The sequence below is a fragment of the Lytechinus variegatus genome, chromosome 16 (genome assembly GCF_018143015.1).
Source record: "Lytechinus variegatus isolate NC3 chromosome 16, Lvar_3.0, whole genome shotgun sequence".
NCBI classification, from domain to species: Eukaryota; Metazoa; Echinodermata; class Echinoidea; order Temnopleuroida; family Toxopneustidae; genus Lytechinus; species Lytechinus variegatus.
This window is the reverse complement of record NC_054755.1, coordinates 13,932,378-13,957,986: the sequence shown is the minus strand read 5'-3', so window position 1 is coordinate 13,957,986 and position 25,609 is coordinate 13,932,378. Positions and strand designations below refer to the sequence as shown.

The 25,609-nt window shown below is 35.6% G+C and overlaps 1 protein-coding gene across 1 annotated transcript; it reads left to right on the top strand.

Moving 5' to 3' along the window:
• Window positions 1–388: 388 nt before the first annotated feature.
• LOC121430027 (L-ascorbate oxidase-like) lies at window positions 389–25,609 on the top strand. Its single transcript, XM_041627298.1, has 2 exons — window positions 389–654; window positions 24,941–25,609. The coding sequence occupies exons 1-2, from the start codon at window positions 427–429 to the stop codon at window positions 25,196–25,198; spliced, it is 486 nt and encodes a 161-aa protein (XP_041483232.1). The 5' UTR covers window positions 389–426; the 3' UTR covers window positions 25,199–25,609.

Genomic DNA, 25,609 nt, shown 5'->3' with positions numbered 1-25,609 from the left:
TGACAAAGAGCAACCAAGAAATCTTTGTCGAAATTAATGATAGGGTAGCAGTTTCGTTCTTGACTCCGGACAAATGAAATATTTACAGTTTTCATTCAGCTACGAAACTTAGGATGAAAATGTTGTTCTACCGGTTCATCCATTTTCAACAACGACCTCCCAGCTGTTCATTGTCATTTGACGAACATTTTCAACACATTAACTGCGTTCTGGAATTTGTTCCGCATTTCAAATACTTCTGCCTATGAGAATAACACATTTATGTAGTTAAGGAGTTTACGTTATCACTTTTATTTTCCAAGTATTACTTTGATCATGTTGATATATTTTGATACGCACAATGTTTTTTTTTCTTGATTTTGATCATTGTTTTGTTAAATACAGGTTTGCAATGGAGACACCATCTCTGTGTTGGTTAAGAATTATATGAAGAACGGCGAAGGGACGTCCATCCATTGGCATGGTTTGCCCCAGAAAAACTCGCCCTATATGGACGGTGTCTCGATGGTAACGCAGTGTCCTATCAGCGAATTCACGAACTTCAGATACGAATTCATCGCAGAGCATCCTGGGACGCACTGGTGGCACGCGCATTCTGGCATGCATCGCGCAGATGGTGTGTATGGTGCACTCATCATTCGAGAGTCTCGTGAGGTAAGTTGACATATGTTCGCATTGGATGATTTTTTTTTCAATGAACGTATGCACATATATGTTTTTTTTCGAGCAATGTCTAGAGCATGTTCATTTATTTGATTTAAGTCAAGTTAACAGATGACAAGTAGCAGCACTTGCAACAAGTTTGCAGTGTACAAGAAATTCATGAAATTATTCATCAAATGGTATTATTAAACAATTGATTATTAATCATCAATATGATACATAATATTGATGATTGAACTTCATAAATTATTAGATTGTTGCTCAAACCCTTCACTCGAGTCAATGCACAGCCTACAATTCGTCGGCATTCATCCGAAACGCGTATCATTCAATTAAAAAAAAATATCGATTTTGAGATTTTTGCAGAAAATGAAAGTACAAGTCCTATTCTATTCATAACTAAATTTCTAGGTAGCAATATATTTTAGTTTCTGAGATATGGAGGGATTTTCACGGCGATGCCGTATAAATTTTTAATAAAATGCGCAAATCTCATTGGAAACGTATACAGTAGCAAAGCGATACGACGTTTTGACCGCCTGCGATTTCAATGCGCGCGGTCAGTCAAACTGTCGTATCGGCCATCTGCACTGGCAGTGGCGTCACTACGGGGGTGGGGGGGGGGGGGGCTGTTGCACCCACAAATGTAATAGCACTTTACCCACAAATGTAAATTTTTTAATCAACCGGGTCTGGAAAAAAGACTTTGGACTTATATTATAATTTTTGAAATGACCGGGTCTGGAAAAAAGACTTTCGACGTATATTATAATTTTTGAAACAACCGGGTCTGGAAAAAAGACTTTGGACTTATATTGTAATTGTTGAAACAACCGGGTCTGAAAAAAGACTTTAGACTTGCATTATAATTTTTGAATTAACCGGGTGTGGAAAAAAAGACTTTGGACATATATTATAATTTTTAAACAACCGGGTCTGGAAAAAGACTTTGGACTTGTACTATAATGTTAACCGGGTCTGGAAAAAAGACTTTGCACTTTTATGCTATATGAACGAATTACTATAGGATTTCTGTTCAGAACGGATTCGCCAAAAATCCCTTCAAATTTATTCAATTTGTGGGGAAAAGTCATTATTACATTTGTGGGTGAAATTATTACATTTGTGGGCAAAGTGTTTTTACATTTGTGGGCGTTATTACATTTGTGGGCGATTATTACATTTGTGGGTGTAACAGGGCCACGTGCCCCCCCCCCCATCGGCTGACCAAAAACCGGGGGAAATGAGAAAAAGAGGGAGAAAGGAAGAGAAACGTGGGAAAGAAGAAATTATTGTTTATTATTTTACATTATTATGTTATGTTATATTACATAAGAAACATTTTTTTCATAACTTAATTTTCTCAGGGCCTATGTCTTTAATTTTTCATGGTGCTCGCATTGTCTGTTTAACGAGATATATAATCCGGTTGTACCAAAACCTCCCGTTTCAAAGTTAATGTACACCAGACATATTTCCTCGCTATTCGAGATATAATTGTTATATATGTACAATAGTATGCTTCTTTTTCATGACTGCGTAAAGTGATTTCCCAATTTTAGGTCTTAATATAAAACATTTTCTGACCGTGCTTACGTTAGCATCTGTGGATTGGTGAGATATGTCTGCTCTCCATGAATTCCTAGAATCAGTCCTTAAAATGTCCCGTTTTCTGATATGAATATAAAAAAATTCAGCTCGCGCTTGGCGCTCGCATCATTTTTAGTAAATTACGTATGGTCATAGTGAATTCCTAAAAAGAAGCCTTATAATGCCCCACTTCAGATCTGAATTTCCTAAAATCGCATTGTTTAGCGAGACAGGTACTTATAATGATTACAAAAATTTGATAAATTTTATCAAATTTTTGTATATTCCTTTTCAGGTATGAATTAAAAGAAATTCAGCTCGCCCTTCACGCTCGCATCATTTGCTCGTGAAATACCAATGGTCTTAGTGAATTCCTACAAACAGGTCTTAGAATGTCCCTCTTCAGGTCTGAATTTCCTAAATTTTCAGTTCGCACTTCGCGCTCACAGTACTTGATAAGTGAGATGCGTATAATAATCATGATTGCAATGACTACAAATGCTCAATGTGTTTAGATGTAATTCTAACAAAATCAGCAAGAGCTTGGCACTTTATTAGATGACTATGGTGACATATGTATATTCTTAATGGATTCCTGAAATAAAGTCCTTAAATAAGAATGAAACCTTTGGAACAAGATAGCTTGTGTGAAAATAGACAAATCAAAGAAACAGATAAACGAAAGTTTGAGAAAATTCGGACAAATACTGAGAAAGTTATGAGCATTTGAATATTGCGATCACTAATGCTATGGAGATCCTCAAATTGGCAATGCGATAAAGATGTGTGATGTCACTTGTGAACAACTCTCTCCAATACTTTAGTATATATTTCACTAAAATTGCCCCTTTTATCACATCTATCAGTAGATCATGTGTTCTTTCTATAGGAGGGCATGTAATACAGATTTTTAAAGAATACATCATGGATAAAGAATTTGTATCACCACATTAAAGAAAATGCAAAAAGAGACATTAATTTTTGAGGGTATTTTATAGTCTTTCAAAGGGAAAGTTGTTCACATGTGACATCACGCATCCTTGTCGCATTGCCAATAGGAGGATCTCCATAGCATTAGTGATTGCAATATTCAAATGATCATAACTTTCTCATTATTTGTCCGATTTTTATCTTTCTTTCTAACTTTCTTTGTTCTTATTCTTTGATTTTTCTGTTTCGACACAAGCCTACTTGTTCCAAAGGTTTCATTTCCCTTTAAAATTTCCCCGTTTGAGGTCAATATATACAAAAATTCAGCTCGCGCTTCGCGCTCGCAGTGTTTAGCAAGACAGGCACGTATAATTTATACAAAAATTTTGATAACAATAATGTCCCTTTTCAGGTCTGAATGTTATTGAACTCAATCATTACAGAACCCAATGGTTTTTTTTTATCTTTTATGTATATATTGTTATTTTCATGTTAACAGGACCAGGCTGAAAAACAGTTAATCTGAGCCTGCTATCCTTTATAAAGATATTTCAATAAATAAATAAATAAATAATAAATAAATGTAAAAAAAATCAGCTCGCGCTTCGCGCTCGCATTGAATGACTACAAGTGCCCAATGTGTTTATCCTGTATAAAGATATTTTAATAAATAAATAGAATAAATAAATGTAAAAAAAATCAGCTCGCGCTTCGCGCTCGCATTGAATGACTAAAAGTGCCCAATGTGTTTAGATGTAATTCTAACAAAATCACCAAGAGCTTGGCACTTTATTACATGACTATGGTGAGATGTGTATTTTATTAATGGATTCCTGAAATATAGTCCTTAAAATCTCCCCATTTGAGGTCAATATAGATAAAATATCAGCTCGCGCTTCGCGCTCGCATTATTTGATCTGTGAGATAATATCCGTTTAATGGTACTGTCCTTAAAACGTCTCTATTAGGTCAGTACACTTGGCAACTGAGCGATCTTCGCACGCTCACCTAATGACTCATTTTTTTGCTGGTACCCCCTGTTACACCCACAAATGTAATAATCGCCCACAAATGTAATAACGCCCACAAATGTAATAACACTTTACCCACAAATGTAATAATTTTTGATCGCCCACAAATGTAATAACACTTTACCCACAAATGTAATAACGCCCACAAATGTAATAACACTTTACCCACAAATGTAATAATGCACTTTACCCACAAATGTAATAATGACTTAACCTATAAATGTAATAAATTTGAAGTGATTTTTGGCGAATTCGTTCTAAACTAATATCCTATAGTAATGCGTTCATATAGCACAAAAGTTCAAAGTCTTTTTTCCAGACCCGGTTAATGAAATATTACAGTACAAGTCCAAGTCTTTTTCCAGACCCGGTTTTTCAAAATTATGATATACGTCCAAAGTCTTTTTACCAGACCCGGTTGTTTCAAAATTATAATATACGTCCAAAGTCTTTTTTCCAGACCTGGTTAATTCAAAAATTATAATGCAAGTCCAAAGTCTTTCTTTCAGACCCGGTCGTTTCAAAAGTTATAATATACGTCGGTGAGGGGTAAAGACAACACTCTAAGCCCAAGCATTTTAAGTGGGTTTAATTTTGAAGATTGAACTCAGCTGTCATTTTTTTCGATATTTCTTTATCTTTTAAATAACAGGGTCCAGACGAAAGACTAAGCATAATACTCGTGTTATTTCACAAGAATAAGAATATAAGTCTTTTGTTTTTAGGATTGTTTAATTCATTTTTAAATTACCGGGTCTGGAATAAAGACAACGCTCTAAACGTGTGCTTTTCTACATGCATGGTCTTAATTTGGAGGATTGTCGGTTCTTAGATTCGTTGTTGGGGGTTGAGTTTTATAGATTTTTTATTCCTGAAATAATTGTGTCTGGAGGAAAGTCGATCTTCGACAATCGGTCTTCATTGGGTATTCGTTTTAGAATATTTGTAAAAACTATTTTATTTTTCAAATAGTAACCAAGTCTGGAGAAAGGATGTCTGCTTTACCCACGCGTTATTACAATGCTGTGTAGGGGTAGTAGTATTATTTTAAAAAAGACATATTTTTACTGGATGAAACTTTGGAAATTTGGTCTTAGATTCGAAGTTTTTCAGTTACTTTTTTTTAATAGCCGGGTCTGGAGGAAAGAGTACGTTTTAAAACTCGTGTAATTCCACGAGAATAAGAATATAAGGTCTTATGTTAGAAGATTTTTTTTCGTAACTGTTTTAGGTCTGGAATAAAGACAACACTCTAAACCTCTTTTAAAACAGGTTCTTAGGTTGAAGGTTTGTTTGGTCTTAAACTTTGATTTTTTTAATTGTTACTATTAGCGTTTTTTTAAAGAAAAAAATGGTCGGGCTGAAAGACTACGCTACATATCCAGCATTAATAAGATTATGGGGTCTTTATACTGTTTTTAAACTGTTATTTATAATGTTTAAATAACAGGTAACCTGGTCTGGAGAAAAGACTACGCTTGATTACCAATTTACTCTTAGTGCATATATTCACAATATACACCGTATAAGTTGAAACAACAGCAAAGACATTAATTCCACCAGTTTTAATTAACCTGGTCTGGAGAAAAAACTAAGCTCGATTCCCATTTTTCATTTATCATTATCGTATCTTAGTTTGGACTTATATTATAAATTTTGAAATAACTGGGTCAGGAAAAAGATTTTGGACTTATTAAAATTCTTGAAACAACCGGGTCTGGAAAAAAGACTTTGGATTTATATTATAATTTTTTAAACAACCGGGTCTGGAAAAAAGACTTTGGATTTAAATTATAATTTTTGAAACAACCGGGTCTGGAAAAAAAGACTTTGGACTTATATCACAATTTTTGAAACAACCGGGTCTGGAAAAAAAGACTTTGGACTTTTATTATATTTTTTTAAACAACCGGGTCTGGAAAAAAGACTTTGGATTTATATTATAATTTTTGAAACAACCGGGTCTGGAAAAAAGACTTTGGATTTATATTATAATTTTTGAAACAACCGGGTCTGGAAAAAAGACTTTGGATTTAAATTATAATTTTTGAAACAACCGGGTCTGGAAAAAAAGACTTTGGACTTATATCACAATTTTTGAAACAACCGGGTCTGGAAAAAAAGACTTTGGACTTTTATTATATTTTTTTAAACAACCGGGTCTGGAAAAAAGACTTTGGATTTATATTATAATTTTTGAAACAACCGGGTCTGGAAAAAAGACTTTGGATTTATATTATAATTTTTGAAACAACCGGGTCTGGAAAAAAAGACTTTGGACTTATATCACAATTTTTTAAACAACCGGATCTGGAAAAAAAGACTTTGGACTTTAATTATATTTTTTTAAACAACCGGGTCTGGAAAAAAAGACTTTGGACTTTAATTATATTTTTTTTAAACAACCGGGTCTGGAAAAAAGACTTTGGACTTGTACTTTGATGTTTTATTGACCCGGTCTGAAAAAAAGACTTTGCACTTTTGTGCATTATGAACGCATTACTATAGGATATCAGTTTAGAACGGATTCGCCAAAAATCCCTTCAAATTTATTACATTTGTGGGTAAAGTCATTATTACATTTGTGGGCGATCAAAAATTATTACATTTGTGGGTAAAGTGTTATTACATTTGTGGGCGTTATTACATTTGTGGGTAAAGTGTTATTACATTTGTGGGCGTTATTACATTTTTGGGTGTTATTACATTTGTGGGTGCAACACCCCCCCTGCCGTGACCCACGGTACGCCACTGTGCAATGCTTTGACTTTGCACGTGAAAAAGCGATACGAAGTGTGTGTTTGAGTTTTGTCAGACGTGTATCAATCATAAATGATTATTTACGTCTGGACCGACCTTTAACGTCACCATCCGAAAGACGTGACAAGGGCTCGAACCTCGAATCTCTGCATCAATTTGTAACTTCCCCACAGCTTGGATTACAGGCGCACGCCACAACGCCCAGCGATACGACGTTTATAGAGCTATATAGCTCCTTGGTTTGACTGACCGCGAGCAGTGAAATCGATGTCATGGTTGATGTATTTCCGATGGCGTTTTTGCTTTTGTGTAAAAAAAAGGATACCATTGTCAAGCATTTGTCTTGGTCTTTCCAACCATGTACTTTTCTAGCCAGTGGCGTACCGTGGGTCACAGCATTGGGGGGGGGGCACCATCAAAAACTTTGAGTCACTTAGTGTGTGCGCGAAGCGCACTCACTAAGTGACTAAGTGACAGGTATACTGAATAGTGACATTTCAAGGACAGTGCCATTAAACGGATATGTATCTCACTGATCACATAATGCGAGCAGGGATATTTTAAGGACTATTTTTTAAAAGAAATCCATTAAGAGTAGACATATCTGACCATAGTCATCTAATGCAAGTGCCAAGTGCATGCTGATGTTACAAGAATTACATCTAAACACATGAAGCACTTTTTGTATTCATTGTAATCATGATTATCATATGCATCTCACTAATCAAATTTTGCGAGCTCGAAGCGCAAGCTGGAAATTTACTTAATTCAGAACTGAAGAGGGGAATTCTAAGGCCTTTTTGTAAGAATTCACAAAGACTAGGCGCATTTCGCTAACCAAATGATGCGAGCGCGAAGTGTAAGCTGAAATTTTGATATTCAGATCAGAAAAGTTACATTCTAAAAATTGTTTTTAGGAATTCATGAAGAGCAGACATATATCAGCAATCCACTAATGCGAACGTAAGCACGGACAGGAAGTGTTTTATATCAAGGTCTTAAAACGGGGCAACTACTTTAAAGGTCAAGTCCACCTCAGAAAAATGGTGATTTGAATCAATAGAGAAAAATCAGACAAGCACAATGCTGAAAATTTCATCAAAATCGGATGTAAAATAAGAAAGTTATGACATTTCAAAGTTTCGCTTATTTTCAACAAAATAGTTATACGAACGAACCAGTTACATCCAAATGAGAGAGTTGATGATGTCATTCACTCACTATTTCTTTTGTTTTTTATTGTTTGAATTAGACATGCTTGCCTGAAGCACAAAATGTTAAAATAATGGAATTCCACGTGTTCAGGGAGGAATGAAACTTCATTTCACATGACAATGGCGAGAAAATCAAAATATTTCATATTTCATATAATAAAATATAAAAGAAATAGTGAGTGAGTGATGTCATTAACTCTTTCATTTGGATGTAACTGGCTCGTTCAAATAACTGTTTTGCTGAAAATAAGCGAAACTTTAAAATGCTATAACTTTCTTATTTTACATCCGATTTTGATGAAATTTTCAGTGTTATGCTTGTTGAATTTTTCTCTTTTTATTCAAATCAAGTTTTTGTTGGCGTGGACTTGTCCTTTAAGTAGTCATGAAAAAGAAGCATATGTAGCTACATAAAACAATAATAATTCGAAGTGCGAGGAAATATATTTGGTGTATATTGACTTGTAAACGGGAGGTTTTAGTACAACAGGATTATATATCTTGTTAAACAGACAATGCGAGCGCCAGGAACAATGAAGACATATAGGCTCTGAACAAATTATGTTTCATAAAGTTATGATTTTTAAAGTTATATCACAACATAATTGTAATATAACTTTATAATGAACAATAATTTCTTCTTTCCCACTACGTTTCTTTCCCTTTCCCCCTCTTTTTCTCATTTTCTCCGTTTATTTTTTATTTTTTGGCCAGCCGATGGGGGGGGGGGGCACGTGCCCCCCATGCCCCCCCGTAGTTACGCCACTGTTTCTAGCAATGAATATGTTGTAAGGCTGGAGAACTAAGTGAAAATTTTTAGTAAACTTTGAAGCGGATTTTCTCTTATATCGGTTTGCACCGTCGTATGTGTGATACGACGGTTCGGATGACCGCCGACGAATTACTCGTGTACAGAATGCTGTTACGGCGCATTTTGGTAAATTACCAAAATGTATGTTACTTGCTTTTCAGAAATCTATAATGATTGTGCGTTTACGGCTTATTTTTCCTTAAAGGATTTGTGAGATTAAAAATGCCTTTAAATTGATTGAAATTGGTATTTATCCGTGCAGGATATATTTGTCAATAAATTCAAGTCATTTTCAGAGCCATATGACATCAGCAGTTGGAGAATTTCAAGTTCAATCATGGGGTAATTTTGGCATCAAAACACGACCCTTGCTAAACTAACGAGTACATCTAAGAGATTCTATGACGTTAATCCGTAGAGATCAATCGCGAGCGAGCAGTGTATTATGAGCGCGCACTATTTTTGAACCCTACATTGAATGTATTTATTACGATTCACGAATGAGAACGCCGAAATTTGTGATAGCAAAATGTCTTCAGATGATGAAATTACCCTCGATCTTGACTTTGAAATTCTGCATGAAGATAGCAGTGGTAGTGATAGTGACAAAAGCGACGGTGATATCAACAACGATGGGGGCGAAATCGGAGACGTTGAAAATGGAGATGCGAGAGATCAACAAGCTGCTGTAGTTGATGTTGATATACGCACGTACCAGCACGAACCGGAGCCGCGCCAGCCGGCGGGCGATCAAGACATGCCAGACATGCCAGATGCCGCTCTGATTTTCTTTATTTCTGTCTTTCATTCTTTCCTTTATTTTCCATCCATCCTTTCTATTCTTCCTTATTTTTTCGTTTTGCCTTCCTTCATTCCTCCCGTCATTTCTTTCTGTCTTTTCATTCTATCTTTCTTTTCTTTCTATCCCTTTTCCCTTCCTTCCATCTATCCTTTTACGTTTTCTTTCTTCCTTTCTCTCGTTTTTTTCCTTATCCTTTCTCTTCCTTCATCCGTCCTTAACCTTCTCTTTTCTTCCTTTCTTTCTTTCTTCCTTCCTTCCTTTCTTTCTTTCTTTCTTTCTTTCTTTCCTTCTTTCTTTCTTCTTTTTCATTCCATCTTTCTCTTTCCCGCAACCATTCTCTCTTTCTTTCTTTATTTTTTCTTGATTTCTTCCTTCCTTTATTTCTTCCTCCTTTCTGTCTTCTTATTTTTTTCTTTCATTTTTCCCCTCATTTTCCCCTCTGGTTATTTTCGGTGATTTCCCCCCTTTTAATGTGTGTCCTAGTCCCCTCCAAGGAAAATATACGAGATTAGGAAATTCATTAATTAGCCTATTTCCCATATATTTTGTACAAGATAAAATCATTCAAACTGCAAGGTACATCAGTAGTCATGTTGAAAAATATATTACTAAAGCCCTCAATGGTATGGTATGTAAAACCCTCGAAGCCTATGACTTGTTTTGAAGCAATTAAACTTTTTTAAGGGATTTTTTCGGGCAGGTGAAATTAAGTATTTTCCTACTATTTGGAACTATTGGATAAGAGCACTCAATATCGCACGAAAATTATGTATGTTCACGCGTAGAATTGTGGGGTACGTTTAGGATGTCGTCTACAGATTTTTTGGGGTGGGGGGTCTGGATGTGGTAACATGGTGTAAATGAAATTGCATGACATTTGCGAAATATTCAAGATTCATAGATGTGAAACTTACATGAATTTACGATTTCAATAATTTTTCATTTCACAGATTCTTTAAAGTGCTGATTTGTAAGGTGTCATTTTTTTTTTTACTCACTCGTTTGAAGCATATTGAGATAAGAGTGGGGAACCAGACTATTTCACACAATTCGAATATGCTAAATCTGATTAGACCGGTTTCCTAGCGGATTTCTTATAATATCACGACCTAGTTAGCATAACAACATGGCTGTTAAATTGACCATTTAGAATCTTATTTCTGCAAGATTCTTTTATAATTTTTATAATAGTTAAGCAACTACACAAAACCATTTCTTGATACAGTCAGTCGGCAAGCCCAGAAAAAACGAGCTTCTTTTATCCAAGTGATATTCATGAATGGAGGCTTTTTGCATTGTTAATGAGGTTTGTCAGTTAATGAGTTAATGTGCGGACGGAAAGACCCCGTTTTATTCAGCCATTGCTGCTCTAATTATTGACCAAATTTAATGGTTTGTATCTTATAAATAATAAGAGTCATTCTTTCAAGTCATGTGTTTGGATTTTTTTAAAGATTGTTTAATATAGGTGAAACTTTTGATTTAAAACATGAAAGAAACTAATTATTTTCATGCCAAAAAAGTCGTTATTTTTTAACTTAATTTCTGTTTGAGCACATATGATTTTTAAATCATGATAAAGCTGAATATCTAAACTTTATTATATATTTTCTTATAAGAAGGGGTATTTTAGATGGGTCAGCAGCCAGCTTTTCATAGGCCAAGTACATTTAGCAGCTCAAAAACAAGAACACTGCGCTCTGATTGGTCATAGAGACCACACACCCACGCAAATTCCGATTTTCCCCAACACTGTGCCTCTGTTGTAATCTCTTCAAATTACCCGCCCCTGTTGTTTTGAAAACATTATTCAGCAAATCAGAACTCTAGATTTTATGCTACCTAGAAATTTCAGAGATCTCGTCTCGCATCTTGATGGAAAAGACTGGCTGCTGACCCATCTACAATGTGTAACATATCAAAAGTAACATTGTATGAAAGTAGAGAGTTTGAGCTTTCTGATGATATAAATAATGTTTGTGCCCAAAACACAAAATTTTGCACAATTTGCAAGTGAAGACAGAGTAAGAAAATTCTGATTGATGCATCTTGATGGAAAAGACTGGCTGCTGACCCATCTACAATGTGTAACATATCAAAAGTAACATTGTATGAAAGTAGAGAGTTTGAGCTTTCTGATGATATAAATAATGTTTGTGCCCAAAACACAAAATTTTGCACAATTTGCAAGTGAAGACAGAGTAAGAAAATTCTGATTGATGCATCTTTTCATGTCAAAAATTAACTTATTTATCAAAATAATATTGAAGGAAACCTTCGATAACAAGCTTTGCTTTCCAGAAGGTTCCTATTTCATTTCAAAATGTTATATTATATTTTGCTTTACTTTGTAACTTTTGGAATGAATAAATTCGTTATCAATCAATCAAAATATTATTCAAAAGAAATAACCAATATAAAAAGAGTAACATTTACTTTTTCATATGGTTTAAAAAATACCATTAAGGAGATAGTGGTTGAATTCTTTTTGAAAGAAAGTCTCACAATTCACGAGATTTTGCGAGGACATGAATTCAGCCAAGAGAGAACTTGAATAAATCTTTCTCATTTGCTCATTAACACAGGGGCTTGCAGACTGACTAGATATCGGGAATTCGATTTCTGGATATCAAGAATTCATTTCTTGGGGGCACTAAAATATATGTTGATGGGGTGTGCCTCACGAAACCCTGAAATGGGGATCTAAGGAGCTGATCACAATGGTAAAATACGGGGTCTTGAGATTTAAATGATATACCGGGCGGTGTGAAAAACAGGGTCTACGGAACGGGATCGCGGTAAAGTAGGTACGGTGCACGCTAGCGCTGTGCATGTATTATGTGGGCGCTAGCGGTGCACGGAGCTGCTTGCCGAGGGAGTTGTGAAGCCGTGCGTGCAGCTCTCACATGCGGTGCTTGCGCTTGACAATCTTGGGAACGGAGATGTTTCGTAACGAGGGTCTTGCGAGTTTTTGAACGGAATTTATGTCATTCGGAGTATCTAGAAAACTGAAAATTAGGTCTGAAAGGGGTGTCATCGAAGAGGCATGTTCCCGTACCACCATTACGAGTGCCCCCTCCCTCCCCAAGTAGCAAGAATACATGAAGCCCACGTGGATCTCATATTTTGCGTAACACGGGCCCCATATGGGCAAACCATCTGTGGCCCAAAGCATCTGCACCCAAGAAGAATATGGGTAAACCCATATAAGACAGATGGGACCCATATGGGACCCATATCCCCAATTTCTTAACTGGGTACAATTTGGGTTAATTCACATGGGCAACATATGGGGTCTATTTGACGCATGGGTCCCATATGGGCAATCCATCTTGGGCCCTAAGGCATCTGAACCCAAGAAGCATATGGGCTTTGCACCGTCCAAACCCTCCGAGGCCCATATGGGCCATGTGGGTTTTATGTGAGTAAAATCGGGCAAGCCCACATAAAACCCATGTAAACCCCACATGGTCCATCTGGGCCCCATATGAAAATAATACTGTGTTTTTATATGGGTCCCATGTGTGCCCCATGTCTGCTCACGATGTTTAAGGCAATTAAAAAAATGTATTAATTTGTGTCATTAAGGTGACTTTACAATCCAATACCCCTAATCCTTATCATTTTATCATATCCTATAATCCGGCACACATTCGTAATTCCGAAGCTTCGTTATTCCGAAGGTTCGTTAATCCGAAAACGAAATAAGGTTCGTAATTCCGAAGGTTCGTTAGTCCGAAAACAAAATGAGGTTCGTAGTTTGCGATTACTATGATCATCATTAGTACTATTTCTATTTTTATTAGCAGAAGCTCTTATTAAAATGACATCCCCTCCATACAAATCCTCTTATCTGGAGGTTACTCACAAACGACCAACACACTTAATCCCCTAGCTGCATCTTTAAACCATTTGCTTGGGAAGCATTTGCTCAGATAAAATCGAAATTAAGCGTATGTTTGATCCGGGCGCCTATTCTTAAATCAATATATGCTTTGGCCACAACACACACATAACATCGTTCGTTAGTTTTTCATTGCATAATATCCTGTTATCTTGCAAGAACAGCACCGTTCTTGCTATCAAAATGAATTAATTCCATTTTCGGAAATACGAACCTTATTTAATTTTCGGATTAACGAACCTTCGGATTGATGACCCTTAATTCGTTTTCGGACTAACGAACCTTCGGAATTACGAACCTCATTTCGTTTTCGGATTAACGAGCCTTCGGAATAACGAACCCTATTTCGTTTTCGGATGAACGAACCTTATATAGTTTTCGGGTTATCGAACCTTCGGAACAACGAATCTCATTTCATTTTCAGATTAACGAACCTTCGGAACAACGAACCTTATTTTGTTTTCGGAATAACGCCACAAATGTTCAAATTAACTAACGCTTTTTCTTTTTCAGATTAACAAACATCGAGGTATAGGCAATTTACGTGTTTCGGAATTACGAACCTTCGGAATTACGAAGTGTAACCTATAATCCTACATTCTAACTCTAAATCCTAATCCTATCCTACACCTAACCACTGAATCTTGTTATTAACTTCTATATATAGCGAGTTTGCTATACTTGACAGGCAATGGTTAATAGCAATTTTCAATATTTAACCTTGAAAATTTTCTCCTGAAATTAAATGTTTCGATTTTTAATTTTATGGTGATAAATTACATTTCTGAAACTTTTCATGGTGGAATCCTTGCATAAACATATTAATTGATGGAGCTGTATTAGCTAAAACTTTTGTCATTTACTGTTGTAATGAATATTCATGAGTGCAGTCCAGATTGATCCAGTGATATGACCCAGACACATTCCAGATGGGTCCCATATATTTTTACCCATCTGGGTCCCACTTGAAAATGCCCATCTCCAGCCCAGATGACCCATGAGCATGAAATTCTGGATAGGATATGGGTCCCACTTGGAAATGCCCATCTCCAGCCCAGATGATATTCATCTAGTACATAATATGGGCGCAGATATAACCCAGAAGGGCCCCATATATCTATATATCTTCTAGCCCATATGGTATCCATATGGGCCATATGGGTCCCATATATTTTGCTATCTGGAAAGTTTATCTCATGGGTCCCATATTTGCTTGAACACATCCCAATCAGACTGGCGCCGCGATGTCCATGTTAATCCCATATGGGTCCCATATATGTTGGAACATATTCTAACCACTATGGCAAGTCCATGTTGATCCCATATAGGTCCCATATTTGCTTCAACATATCCTACCCAGAATTTCAAGCCCACGTTTATCCCATATGGGTCCCATATTTGCTTGAACATATCCTACCCAGAATTTCAAGCCCACGTTTATCGCAAATGGGTCCCATATTTGTTGGAACATATTCTAACCACTTTGGCAAGCCCGTGTTAATCCCGTATGGGTCCCTTATTTGCTTGAACATATCCTACCCAGAATTTCATGCCCATGTTAATCCCATATCGGTCCCATATTTGCTTGAACATATCCTACCCAGAATTTCAAACCCATCATGCCCATGTTATTCCCATATGGGTCCCATATTTGCTTGAACATATCCCACCCCGAATGGCATGCCCATGTTAATCCCATATGGGTCCCATATTTGATTGGACATATCTTACCCAGAATGGCAAGCCCATGCTAATCCCATGTGGGTCCCATATGGGTTCTTACGTACCTTAACTATGAATGGTATGCCCATGCTAATCCCATATGGGTCCCATAGGGGCAGGCTAGCAAAAAACCCATATGTCAAAATTCATATGGTCACCATATGGGACACGTATGGGAAAACCCACATCCAGCGTCCCACATTTTTCCCATATGGGTCCCACATGGACTTGCTACCTGCCCCCCCCCCCCCTCCGCCCATACTCTCTACCAACGAATGCAATATTTGACAGTTCCTCGCATTTCATAGGAACGGAAGATGGCTGGCTGCCTCTAAGTTCGATGAAGCGGCAGTCCTTGAGAGGAAAGGTGCAGTACTGCATTCTCAGGACCAACATCCAGTTAAAACCAATAAGAGAAAACCAATTGAAACCAGTTAGCCAACTAGTTTCAATAAGGAAATTGATTTCAAATAAAACCAGTTGCCAATTGGTTAGGCAACTCGAACCAGTTGCCAATTGGTATCAATTGGTTCGAGTTGAAACCAATTAGGCATAAAAGAACCAACTGAACCAACTGAGATGCACAATGATTGTGCACCTCAGTTGGTTCCAGTTGTTCCAATATCCCTTTTAAAACCAGTTGAATCCAATTGGGGGCAACTGGTTTCAATCGGTTCCAGTTGAAACCGATTCGAGGCAATCGGTTCCAGTTGAAACCAATTGGTTTCAACTGGATTAAATTAGAACTTCCAGTTGAAATGTCCTTAATTAGTTACAATTTGATTCAGCATTTGTACTAACTATTGCTCATGCCACCACAGGAGCACAGTTATATGTCTATAAATACCAACGTGAAGGGCATTGATAAAATTTAGACTCTCATATATATGTTTTTATGGAGGAGCATTGAATATATATATTTGATGTAATTTTTTAACTGTAAGTGGTGTACTAATTATATGTTAATTTATTGTAATTATAATATATATCTATGGTCATGGTTTTCACTGCTAAGTATTCTAAACATTTATCAATAAAAGGTGTGGCACTTTAGAATGAAAAGAAAAGAATAGATACATTGTAAATGATGATGAATCATTTAAAACATTAATCTGTACACATTGGCACATAATATGAAAATCAACTGATTTCAATTGGATCCAGTTGGGTATTAATGGAAACCAGTTGGAGGTCATTTCCAGTTACCCAACTGGACCCAGTTAGGATTTTCAGTTACCAACCTGGTTCTAGTTAGGATTCCAGTTACCCAACTGGTTCCAATTAGAAGTCATTTACAGTTACACAAATTTCCAGTTAGAAGTCGTTTCAATTTACCCAACAGTTGAGAATGTGTTCCTACATGAATCTCATCCTAAACAGCTAGCTGATGAATTGAACACTTTCTATAGTACATTCGAAAATGATATTTATCGTGACCATCTCGTCAAGTTAGAATCTGAACTTCGGGAATGCTTGGATTAGCCTATCGCAATAAACGAACGAAGTGCGTAAATGCATCAACTCGAAGAAATCCCCAGGACCAGATAGTATTGGTGGCTAAGTTCTCAGAAAATGCGCTTCTGAACTTGTTATCCCGTTCCCAACACTTTTACAACGCTCAATGAACGAACAAATTATTCCGGGATGCTGGAAATCTTTGATTATATTGCTGATACAAAAGACCGCGCATCCTACATCGAACAGGGACTTTCGACCAATCGCATTAAACTCTCTGGTGATGAAGTGCCTTGAACGAATCGTCTTGCAGTTTTTCATCCCACCAATCAGAAACCAACTTGACCAGTCCCAATTTACATATCAATCGAACCGATCCGTGCATGACGCTGTCCTTACACTGACCGATGCGATGTATAGGTTTTCCAGGTCAAATGTCCGCCGTGTCAGAGCAAGTGTCCGATTAGGTAATTCAAATGTCAATAGGGAATTCAAATGTCCCATTAGCAAAAATTGTATCCCAATAATGAATAAAATGTCCTTAGAGAAGTCAAATGTCCGCACAATAGAATTTATTTTCGTTAGGTAAATCAAATGTCCATCTTGCAAATCAAAATTAATAAATAAACTTCATAAATTAAGACATCAAGTCGTACATAGGTAAATTAAATGTCGTTTAGGTAATTCAAATGTCCATTTGCTAATGATGCTGAAAAGAGATTGCATTCTTCTTATAATGTATGAAAAATGTACACATTAAGTATCGAAATTCTGTCGAGCAGTAAAGATTATTCTAACAATAGGGTAAAAACCAATTACAATTAAGTTTATTGAAAGAAAAAGGGGGAAAATACTTGAAAATTCATTGAAAGCTTAAGAGAAATAAACATGCTTCATAACGAGAGTGTAACATAAATAACATTTATTTAAAGGAAAATGCGTTGAAATTGATTGGTTTGTCGTCCATATATGGTCCAAAACAAGGTAATTAACCAATTATTTTTTTTTTATTTTTTAACAACAAGAATTGGAAATGGCTACCCTGCCTGAGTGAGCCTATCAGAATAATTACTTCTTATAGAATTAGATGCACCCTACACACACTATCTAATCGAATCGACTTAAAGTAATTAAAATCAAATCCAACATTAAAAATTATATCGTCTAAGACGTTTATCTGAATTACCAAAATATAATAATAAGAGGATTTCTAACAGCATTCAAGATTGTTGCACGTTATGCCTCAGGTAATGCAAATGGGTGTATGAAATGTAACCGTTTTGAATTAATATGCATTTTCATGAAGAGATGATTTAACATTTGGTACAAAAAATAAGGGTGTATATATTTTCATGCTAAAAATACAGACATAAATAGAAAAAAATTCATTTGTGCTTGTAAGAAGATGAATTACAGGTTTGGGAAGGGTGAGATTCTGAGGAAATGTATTTATGTATAGGTTTTCCAGGTCAAATATCCGCCGTGTCAGAGCAAGTGTCCGATTAGGTAATTCAAATGTCAATAGGGAATTCAAATGTCCCATTAGCCAGACTTGTATGCCAATAGATGAATAAAATGTCCTTAGAGAAGTCAAATGTCCGCATAATAGAATTTATTTTCAATAGGTAAATCAAACGTCCATCTTGCAAACCAAATGTCCTAATAGGGAAATAATAATAATAATAATATAGGATATTTATATTGCGCACATTTCCACCTTGTTAGGTGCTCAAGGCGCTCCTATATTACCCGGCTAAGCTAGGCGTTCATAGCGTACACAGCTTCTTAAGGAATTACTTCCTACCGGTACCCATTTACCTCACCTGGGTCGAGTGCAGCACATCGTGGATCAGTTTCTTGCTGAAGGAAATTACGCCATGGCTGGGATTCGAACCAACGACCCTCTGTTCCAAAGTCCGAAGACTAATCCACTGGGCCACAACGCTAATAGGGAAATAAGATGTCCATAGGGAATTCAAATATCCGTTCAATAGCAAATGTTACATAATCATGCATAAATCAAGACATCAAGTCGTACATTGGCAAATCAAATGTCGTTTAGGTAATTCAAATGTCCATTTGCTTATGATGCAACAGCTGAAAAGAGATTGAATCTTTCTTAAAATGTATGACGAATGTACATATTAAGTATCGAAATTCTGTCCAGCAGTAAAGATTATTCAAACAATAGGGTAAAAACCAATTACAACTTAGTTTATTGACAAAAAAGGGGGAAAATACTTGAAAATTTATTGAAAGCTTAACAGAAACAAACATGCTTCATACCGAGAGTGTAACATAAATAACATTTATTCAAAGGAAAATGCGTTGAAATTGATTGTTATGTCAAAATATCTGTTCTCATTAAACATTGACAATGTAGGCATCACTCTGCTAGTCTTCCATATAGGGTCCAAAACAAGGTAATTAACCAATGATGAAAAAGTTATAAAAAATGAATAATCGTTAATAAATATGACAGAAGTATTGTTTGAATTAATTAAGGAATAGGAAGTACTTTTATTAAATCAAGGTTAGTTGCATAATGATGATTTTTTTTAACAACAAGAATTGGAAATGGCTACCCTGCCTGAGTGTGCCTATCAAAATAATTACTTCTTATAGAATTAGATACACCCTACACACCCCATCTAATCAAATCGACTTAAAGTAATTAAAATCAAATCCAACATTGAAAATTATATCGTCTAAGACGTTTATCTGAATTACCAAAATATAATTAAGAGGATTTCTAACAGCATTCAAGATTGTTGCACGCCATGCCTCCGGTATTGCAAATGAGTGTATGAAATATATAACCGTTTTGAATTAATATCATGTATTTTCATTAAGAGATGATTTAGCATTTGACACAAAAAATAAGGTTGTAGATATATTCATCATAAAAATACAGACAAAAATAGAAATAATTTTCATTTGTGCCTGCAAGAAGATGAATTACATGTTTGGGATGGGGTGAGAGACTGAGAAAATTTATTATATATAAACTGATACTTTACAAGAAGAATTAAACAATAATTATCTGTATGAGTTAAATATGTTTCATAAATGTAAGGAACAAACTTTTTCACAAATAATGAGTTTTTCATATGAATTATGAAATTAAATGCCATGTTAAAATTTATATATTCTGGGTTGGAGTAAAAAATATTGTAAGTAATATCCGTAGGTTGTAGATCATGTTGTGTGGCGTTGGATATGTAGTGGAAGGAATTAAGTTATTTGATAAATAAACAACAGAATATGCAAGAAACTTAAAATTTTACACCCATATAGAGACTATTGAAATCACTATATGACATTTGTTTGTTTGCCTAACTGTACTCAGTTAGGCAAACAAAGGTTGAAGGAAAGGTTGAAAAGGTGGAATGAATGGAGGGAAGAAAAAAGAGCCTGATACAAAAAGGCGCTCCATTCATCAAGACATAAACGGCTCCAAAACAGGGGCAGGGTAGAATGAAAAGGGAAGAAAGATATAAATGTGTACAAAAATAAAGAAATAAGACGATGAAAACATACTGGGCCAAGACCCCCTCCCCTCCCAAAAAAAAAAAGAGTAGATAAAAAATGAATAAATAAATAAATCAAAATAACGATAAAAATCAAGAAGGTTAGCAAATTTGTGAAACGAGGGGGCGAATCCCTTGCCCAACAAATGGATAGATCGAGCAGGAAGAAAAAGGGAAAGCTGAGTGATAGAAAATGATGAAGCGAAAGATGAAAAAATTAAGTTATCACGTTCGAGTCATCATTATTACAAACCGTGGACAATTGAAATCCCTATACGACATTTGTTTTCCCCAAGTGGGATATTTCACTCTCTAATTAGGTGGTCTGTCATGAATATGACAGATCACCTATTATATTCGTCAGAATTTTCTTTATTTTTATTGCCAAAGCTAGTAACCACTTTATCTCAATATCGGGCATGTCAATTTTCTTGATTTTCATGTCATGTATGGCAATCATTATGGACATGCGAAACGAAACTTTTCAAGGTTATCAAATCATGATGACGTCATCTAGGCGCCATTTTGTAAAATTAAATGATTGATCATATCATCGCAGCTAATCATCAAAAATCATCCATATTTGCATCATATCACGTTCAGGTGACAAGTCATCAGGACATGTCAACAGAGGTCATGCAAAGGTCACGATGCGCACGTACGTGCGCGTCAAAATTTAAAAATTTTCCAAATCAACCGTGGTCAAGTTTGGGTACGTTTCAGGCCATTTTGAGCATGTCAAGAATTTGCGCGCGCACAGGTATGCGTGCGCGTTCTTGCTCCTACCATCGCCATGCCTCTTCGAGTCGACATTTATTTTGTGTCTGTCCATCGTCCATGATCTTCTGAATAATTTGATACCTCATTAAGCCTCTTACGACCAATAATACGCAAATGCGCGTCCATTCAAATTTGCATTACACGCGCGTGCAAACTCGCAAAATAAGTCATAAGTGGGCAAAAATATGCCTATATAAAATTCACTTTAGCTCTTCAAGGAGTCCGTTGACCCCCAATTTTTCCTCACTCTTGGATTTAGTCAATATATCATCTTGAGTTTGCGTAAATACCACAAAATTATGTTAAAAATAAAAATTACACATTTTCGAAACATACTTGAACGTATTTATGTATATTTGACCGTATCTTCGTTATTAGTGGTCAGTTTTTTCTCAGATTTTGATATGATGTAGTCGAAAAAATTCTCTACAAATAACGTGGAATATTTTTCACTTTTGACCACAGCATCAATGTGTTGTGACCTGTTTAAATTTTCGCAAATTTTTTCTGGGCCTAATTTTTGCAAATTTTTTAAGAAAATGTTTTAATAATCAATTTTACGGTCTTCCTGTAAATTTCAAGCCAACTGGTTTTGCGGTTTTTCACGTAGGACATTTTTCGTAGTTTTTCCGGAACTTTTTAAGAGGTAATTCTAACATTGTAAAACATCATTTATGTATTGTCTTAGGAAACGCTACAATATTGAAACGCTATTGTGTTGAAAAATTTCATTCCGGACATATTGTGGAAATTTCCGGATTTTTGCCGGATAAATATAACATAAAACAAATTTTCAGATACCTTCTGTGAAATTAAAAATCATGCAATTTACTTAAATACACATTTTCCGAAATTTTGCGGGAAAATTGCCTGTATTTGAATCTTTCATCTGACTTTTTTTTGAAAGTCTTTAAGAAAGAATTTTCAAGTTAATGTTAAAGCAATACACAATTATTAAATGGATATTGAAAATTCTTGACGGAAAAAATAATGTTAAATGTTTAAGAATTTCAGACATTTTGCAAACATTTCCCCCCCCCCCAAAAAAAATCTACTTAATTCTTTCATCAGATACATCACTGATCAGTTTTGAAGTGAATGCTGTGAAATTGTAGCATTGTGAAATTTCTCATTAAAAATAAGTCAAATTTACCAGAAGTTTTGAACATTGTGAAAATTCTTGTTTGAAAGCTTAAAAGAAAAACTGTTGACAGAATAAAAAATTTTTAAAAAGATTTTGCATACAAAACATGAAACTGTAGATTAAAATTAGCTGCTCTTAAAATAAAGGCTCGATCCTTTCATAGCGCAATTTTGGAAAGCCAATTTCGGTAAATCGTATCAAATTTTTGAGGAATTTTTAAGGCATTTTACGTGCTCCAAACTTCATGTCGTATTTACCGTATTGCATTATCATTGTAATCATGACGGTTGTCATCACCACATTAATAATCACATTTAGCAATGGTAAAAAATTATTGCTATGATGTCTATGATCAAGATTATCAATCATATCTAAAAAAATCATTTCATACAACATCAGCCGACACTGAATGAAAATCATGACAGACCACCTAATTCGTCCTCATGACGAATTAAAATCTAGTTGGACATTTAGTTCCCTATGTGACTTTTGATTTCCCTAATCGGATACTTGATTTGGCTATATGGACACTTTGAACCTACGTGGACATTTGAAATCCCTAATCGGACATCCATATTCTTATTCGGACATTTGCTCATGAACACGGACATTTGAAATACCTATACGGACGATTGGTTCCAATCTGCGGACATTTTACCTGGAAAACCTGTACATGTATTATAGCATATGGACTCTCCGCCGAACTACGCACGAGTGACTTTCATTGACTTTCATCAGCGTTTAATACGATCCAACCGTACTGTCTCATGAGTAAGCTGAAAAACTTGGCGGTCAAACCTTCCCTGATCTTATGAATTAATAATTTTTTAAAGCAAGAACCCAGAGGGTTAGAGTATCTGATTTTCTATCTGATGTACTTACTACCAATACAGGTACAGCTCAAGGTTGTGTTCTATCTCCTTTTTATTCTGTACACAAACGAATGTAATGTGTTTTAATAGTAACATGGTTAAAATAATCAAGTATGCCGATGACACACCAATTCTTGGCTTAATTAAGGAAGATGAAAGAGGATAGAACGGGTATTCAACGTTTTGTGCAATGATGTAAAGATAATCATCTCGAGCTAAACACATCGAAAATTCAAGAAATGGTTGTGGATTTCTGAACGAGGAAAAGTTCGAATCCTCTCGATAAAACGATTCGCATTAATAATGAAGAGATCGAAATGGTTTCAAACTATTATTACCTAAGTACGACTATAGATAGCAAATTAACTTGGGAAAATCAAATCAATTATGTATCTAAAAAGGAAGCAAAAGGATGTACTTTCTTCGGAAGCTATTAGGCTTTCGAGTGGATAGGAGAATCGTGAATATGTTTTATAAATCAGTGCTTAAAAGCGTAATGATCTTTGGGTGTTCAGTGTGGTATAATAGTTCTAGAATTCAAGATAAGCGGAAACTAACACTAAGTGAAGCGAGCTGGTAAAATCTTGAAGATTTGACCTGGACATGATATGCAAAGAAATAACTTTGGATAAGGCAATCAAAGTATCTAGAAATAAATCACATCATCTGAATATTAATTATGCTATGTTAAGAAGTGGAAAACGATGGCGGTCTGTTAAGGCATATACCACCTGTTATCTTAACTTGTTTCTCCGTCTCTTAACCTCAATGGCTTGAGTATACCTTTCCGTCTCCACCTTCCTTTTCTCACTTTCTTTATTTTATACCATCTTTCTTTCCATCTTTGTCTTCCTTTCTGTCTTTCTCTTTTTCTCTCTCTCTCTCTTTCTTTTTTTTCTTCTCTCTCTTTTTCCTTCCCTTTTCATTTCTCTTTCCTTTTCTGCCTCCCTCTTCCGATCTGTTTATGATCCATGTTAGCAAGTATACTGAATACATTACCCAATTACATAAGTAGTGCTCACCTGAAATGTAAATTACATTTAACCAAATTTTCCACCCTTTATTACAATTTAATCAATCCAATAATTGGTTTTTATGTTATTTTCCAAATTGAAAATTTCAGTGAACTCATAATGCCTTTCATGTTATTTCAATACTCTGTTATGAATTATTATGTAAGATATATTATGTTTATTGTCATGTTCCAAATGTACATTCCATTTTTCATGTTAAATTTGTATAATTTGTTATATATCATTTTGCCCGGCATGTAAACAACAAGCATTTCCAACTATGGACAATAAATAAAAACTTATACTTACTTATACTTATAATATTGCACAATATGCTTAAATTTGCATAATTAATCAACCGCACACGGAAATAACATTTTCCCAAATGGTACATGTTAAAAGTCAGAAGAGGGACAGACATTTCACTGAAACATGTTGTAAAAACCACTGATGACACCAATACCTTTACAAGTGTTAGTTTTATACAGGTATATAAAGAACAAAAACTTTTAAAAAAGGTAGGTGTTTGTACTCTTCACCTTCGAATAACTATAACTCTGTGAAAAGTGACCAGTTTGACGCAAGCAAGGTGTCAAATGAGAGTTGACGAGTCATCAATAATGCAAAAAATGCAAAAATAAGCAATGTATTTTTTTTTCCATAGCTAACATTTGAACTGTTTTTAGAACACCATGTAAACGTTTTTTTTTATTGCGTAGGTCGACAAACAAAGCGCCCTCTTCGATTATGACCTGTCAGAACACGTGATCCTCACACACGATTGGCTCGATCAGACGACACTCGACAAGTTTGCCGCGCACCATTTCGATAACGGTAACAACAGACCTGAGTCAGTGTTGATCAATGGAAAGGGACGTCGGCAATCGTTTTATAATGAAATGGGTCAAAATGACACCGTTCCTGAGGCATTGTATACTGCTCGAGAAGTCTTCCATGTCAAACAGGTAAGGAGCTAATAATACTGACCAGCTATAATTCAAGCATGTTTTGAGATTATTAGATTACATAACGTGTAAAACTCTTCATTAGAACATTATTCGATAGACCGCCCCCCCCCCCGAAAAAATCTAAATAACAAAATTGATGGTTCCATGAAATTTTCTCGAGCGATAATTTCTCCTATGAAAAATACTGTTCTGAACAGAAACTCTGTCAAAATCCTAATTCTAAGCCTATATGCCATAGGCAGATCCAGGGGATGGGTTGTGTGCAAGGGGCCGCCCCCTATTGCAGAAGCAAATATATGACAAAAAGATGAAAGGAAGAAAAAAGGGAAAAGGGAGGTAATGGGAAAGTAAAAGCGAGGAAAAATAAGAGCTGGAAGACGACTAAATAAAGGAAGGTAGGGGGAAAGACTTGGGGGTAAA

Bases quoted from the DNA above. Each gene is read 5' to 3' on its own strand.
- LOC121430027 (XM_041627298.1), top strand. From the start codon at position 427: ATGAAGAACGGCGAAGGGACGTCCATCCATTGGCATGGTTTGCCCCAG. The intron at 655-24,940 runs GTAAGTTGACAT...TTTATTGCGTAG, and splicing joins TCATTCGAGAGTCTCGTGAG to GTCGACAAACAAAGCGCCCT.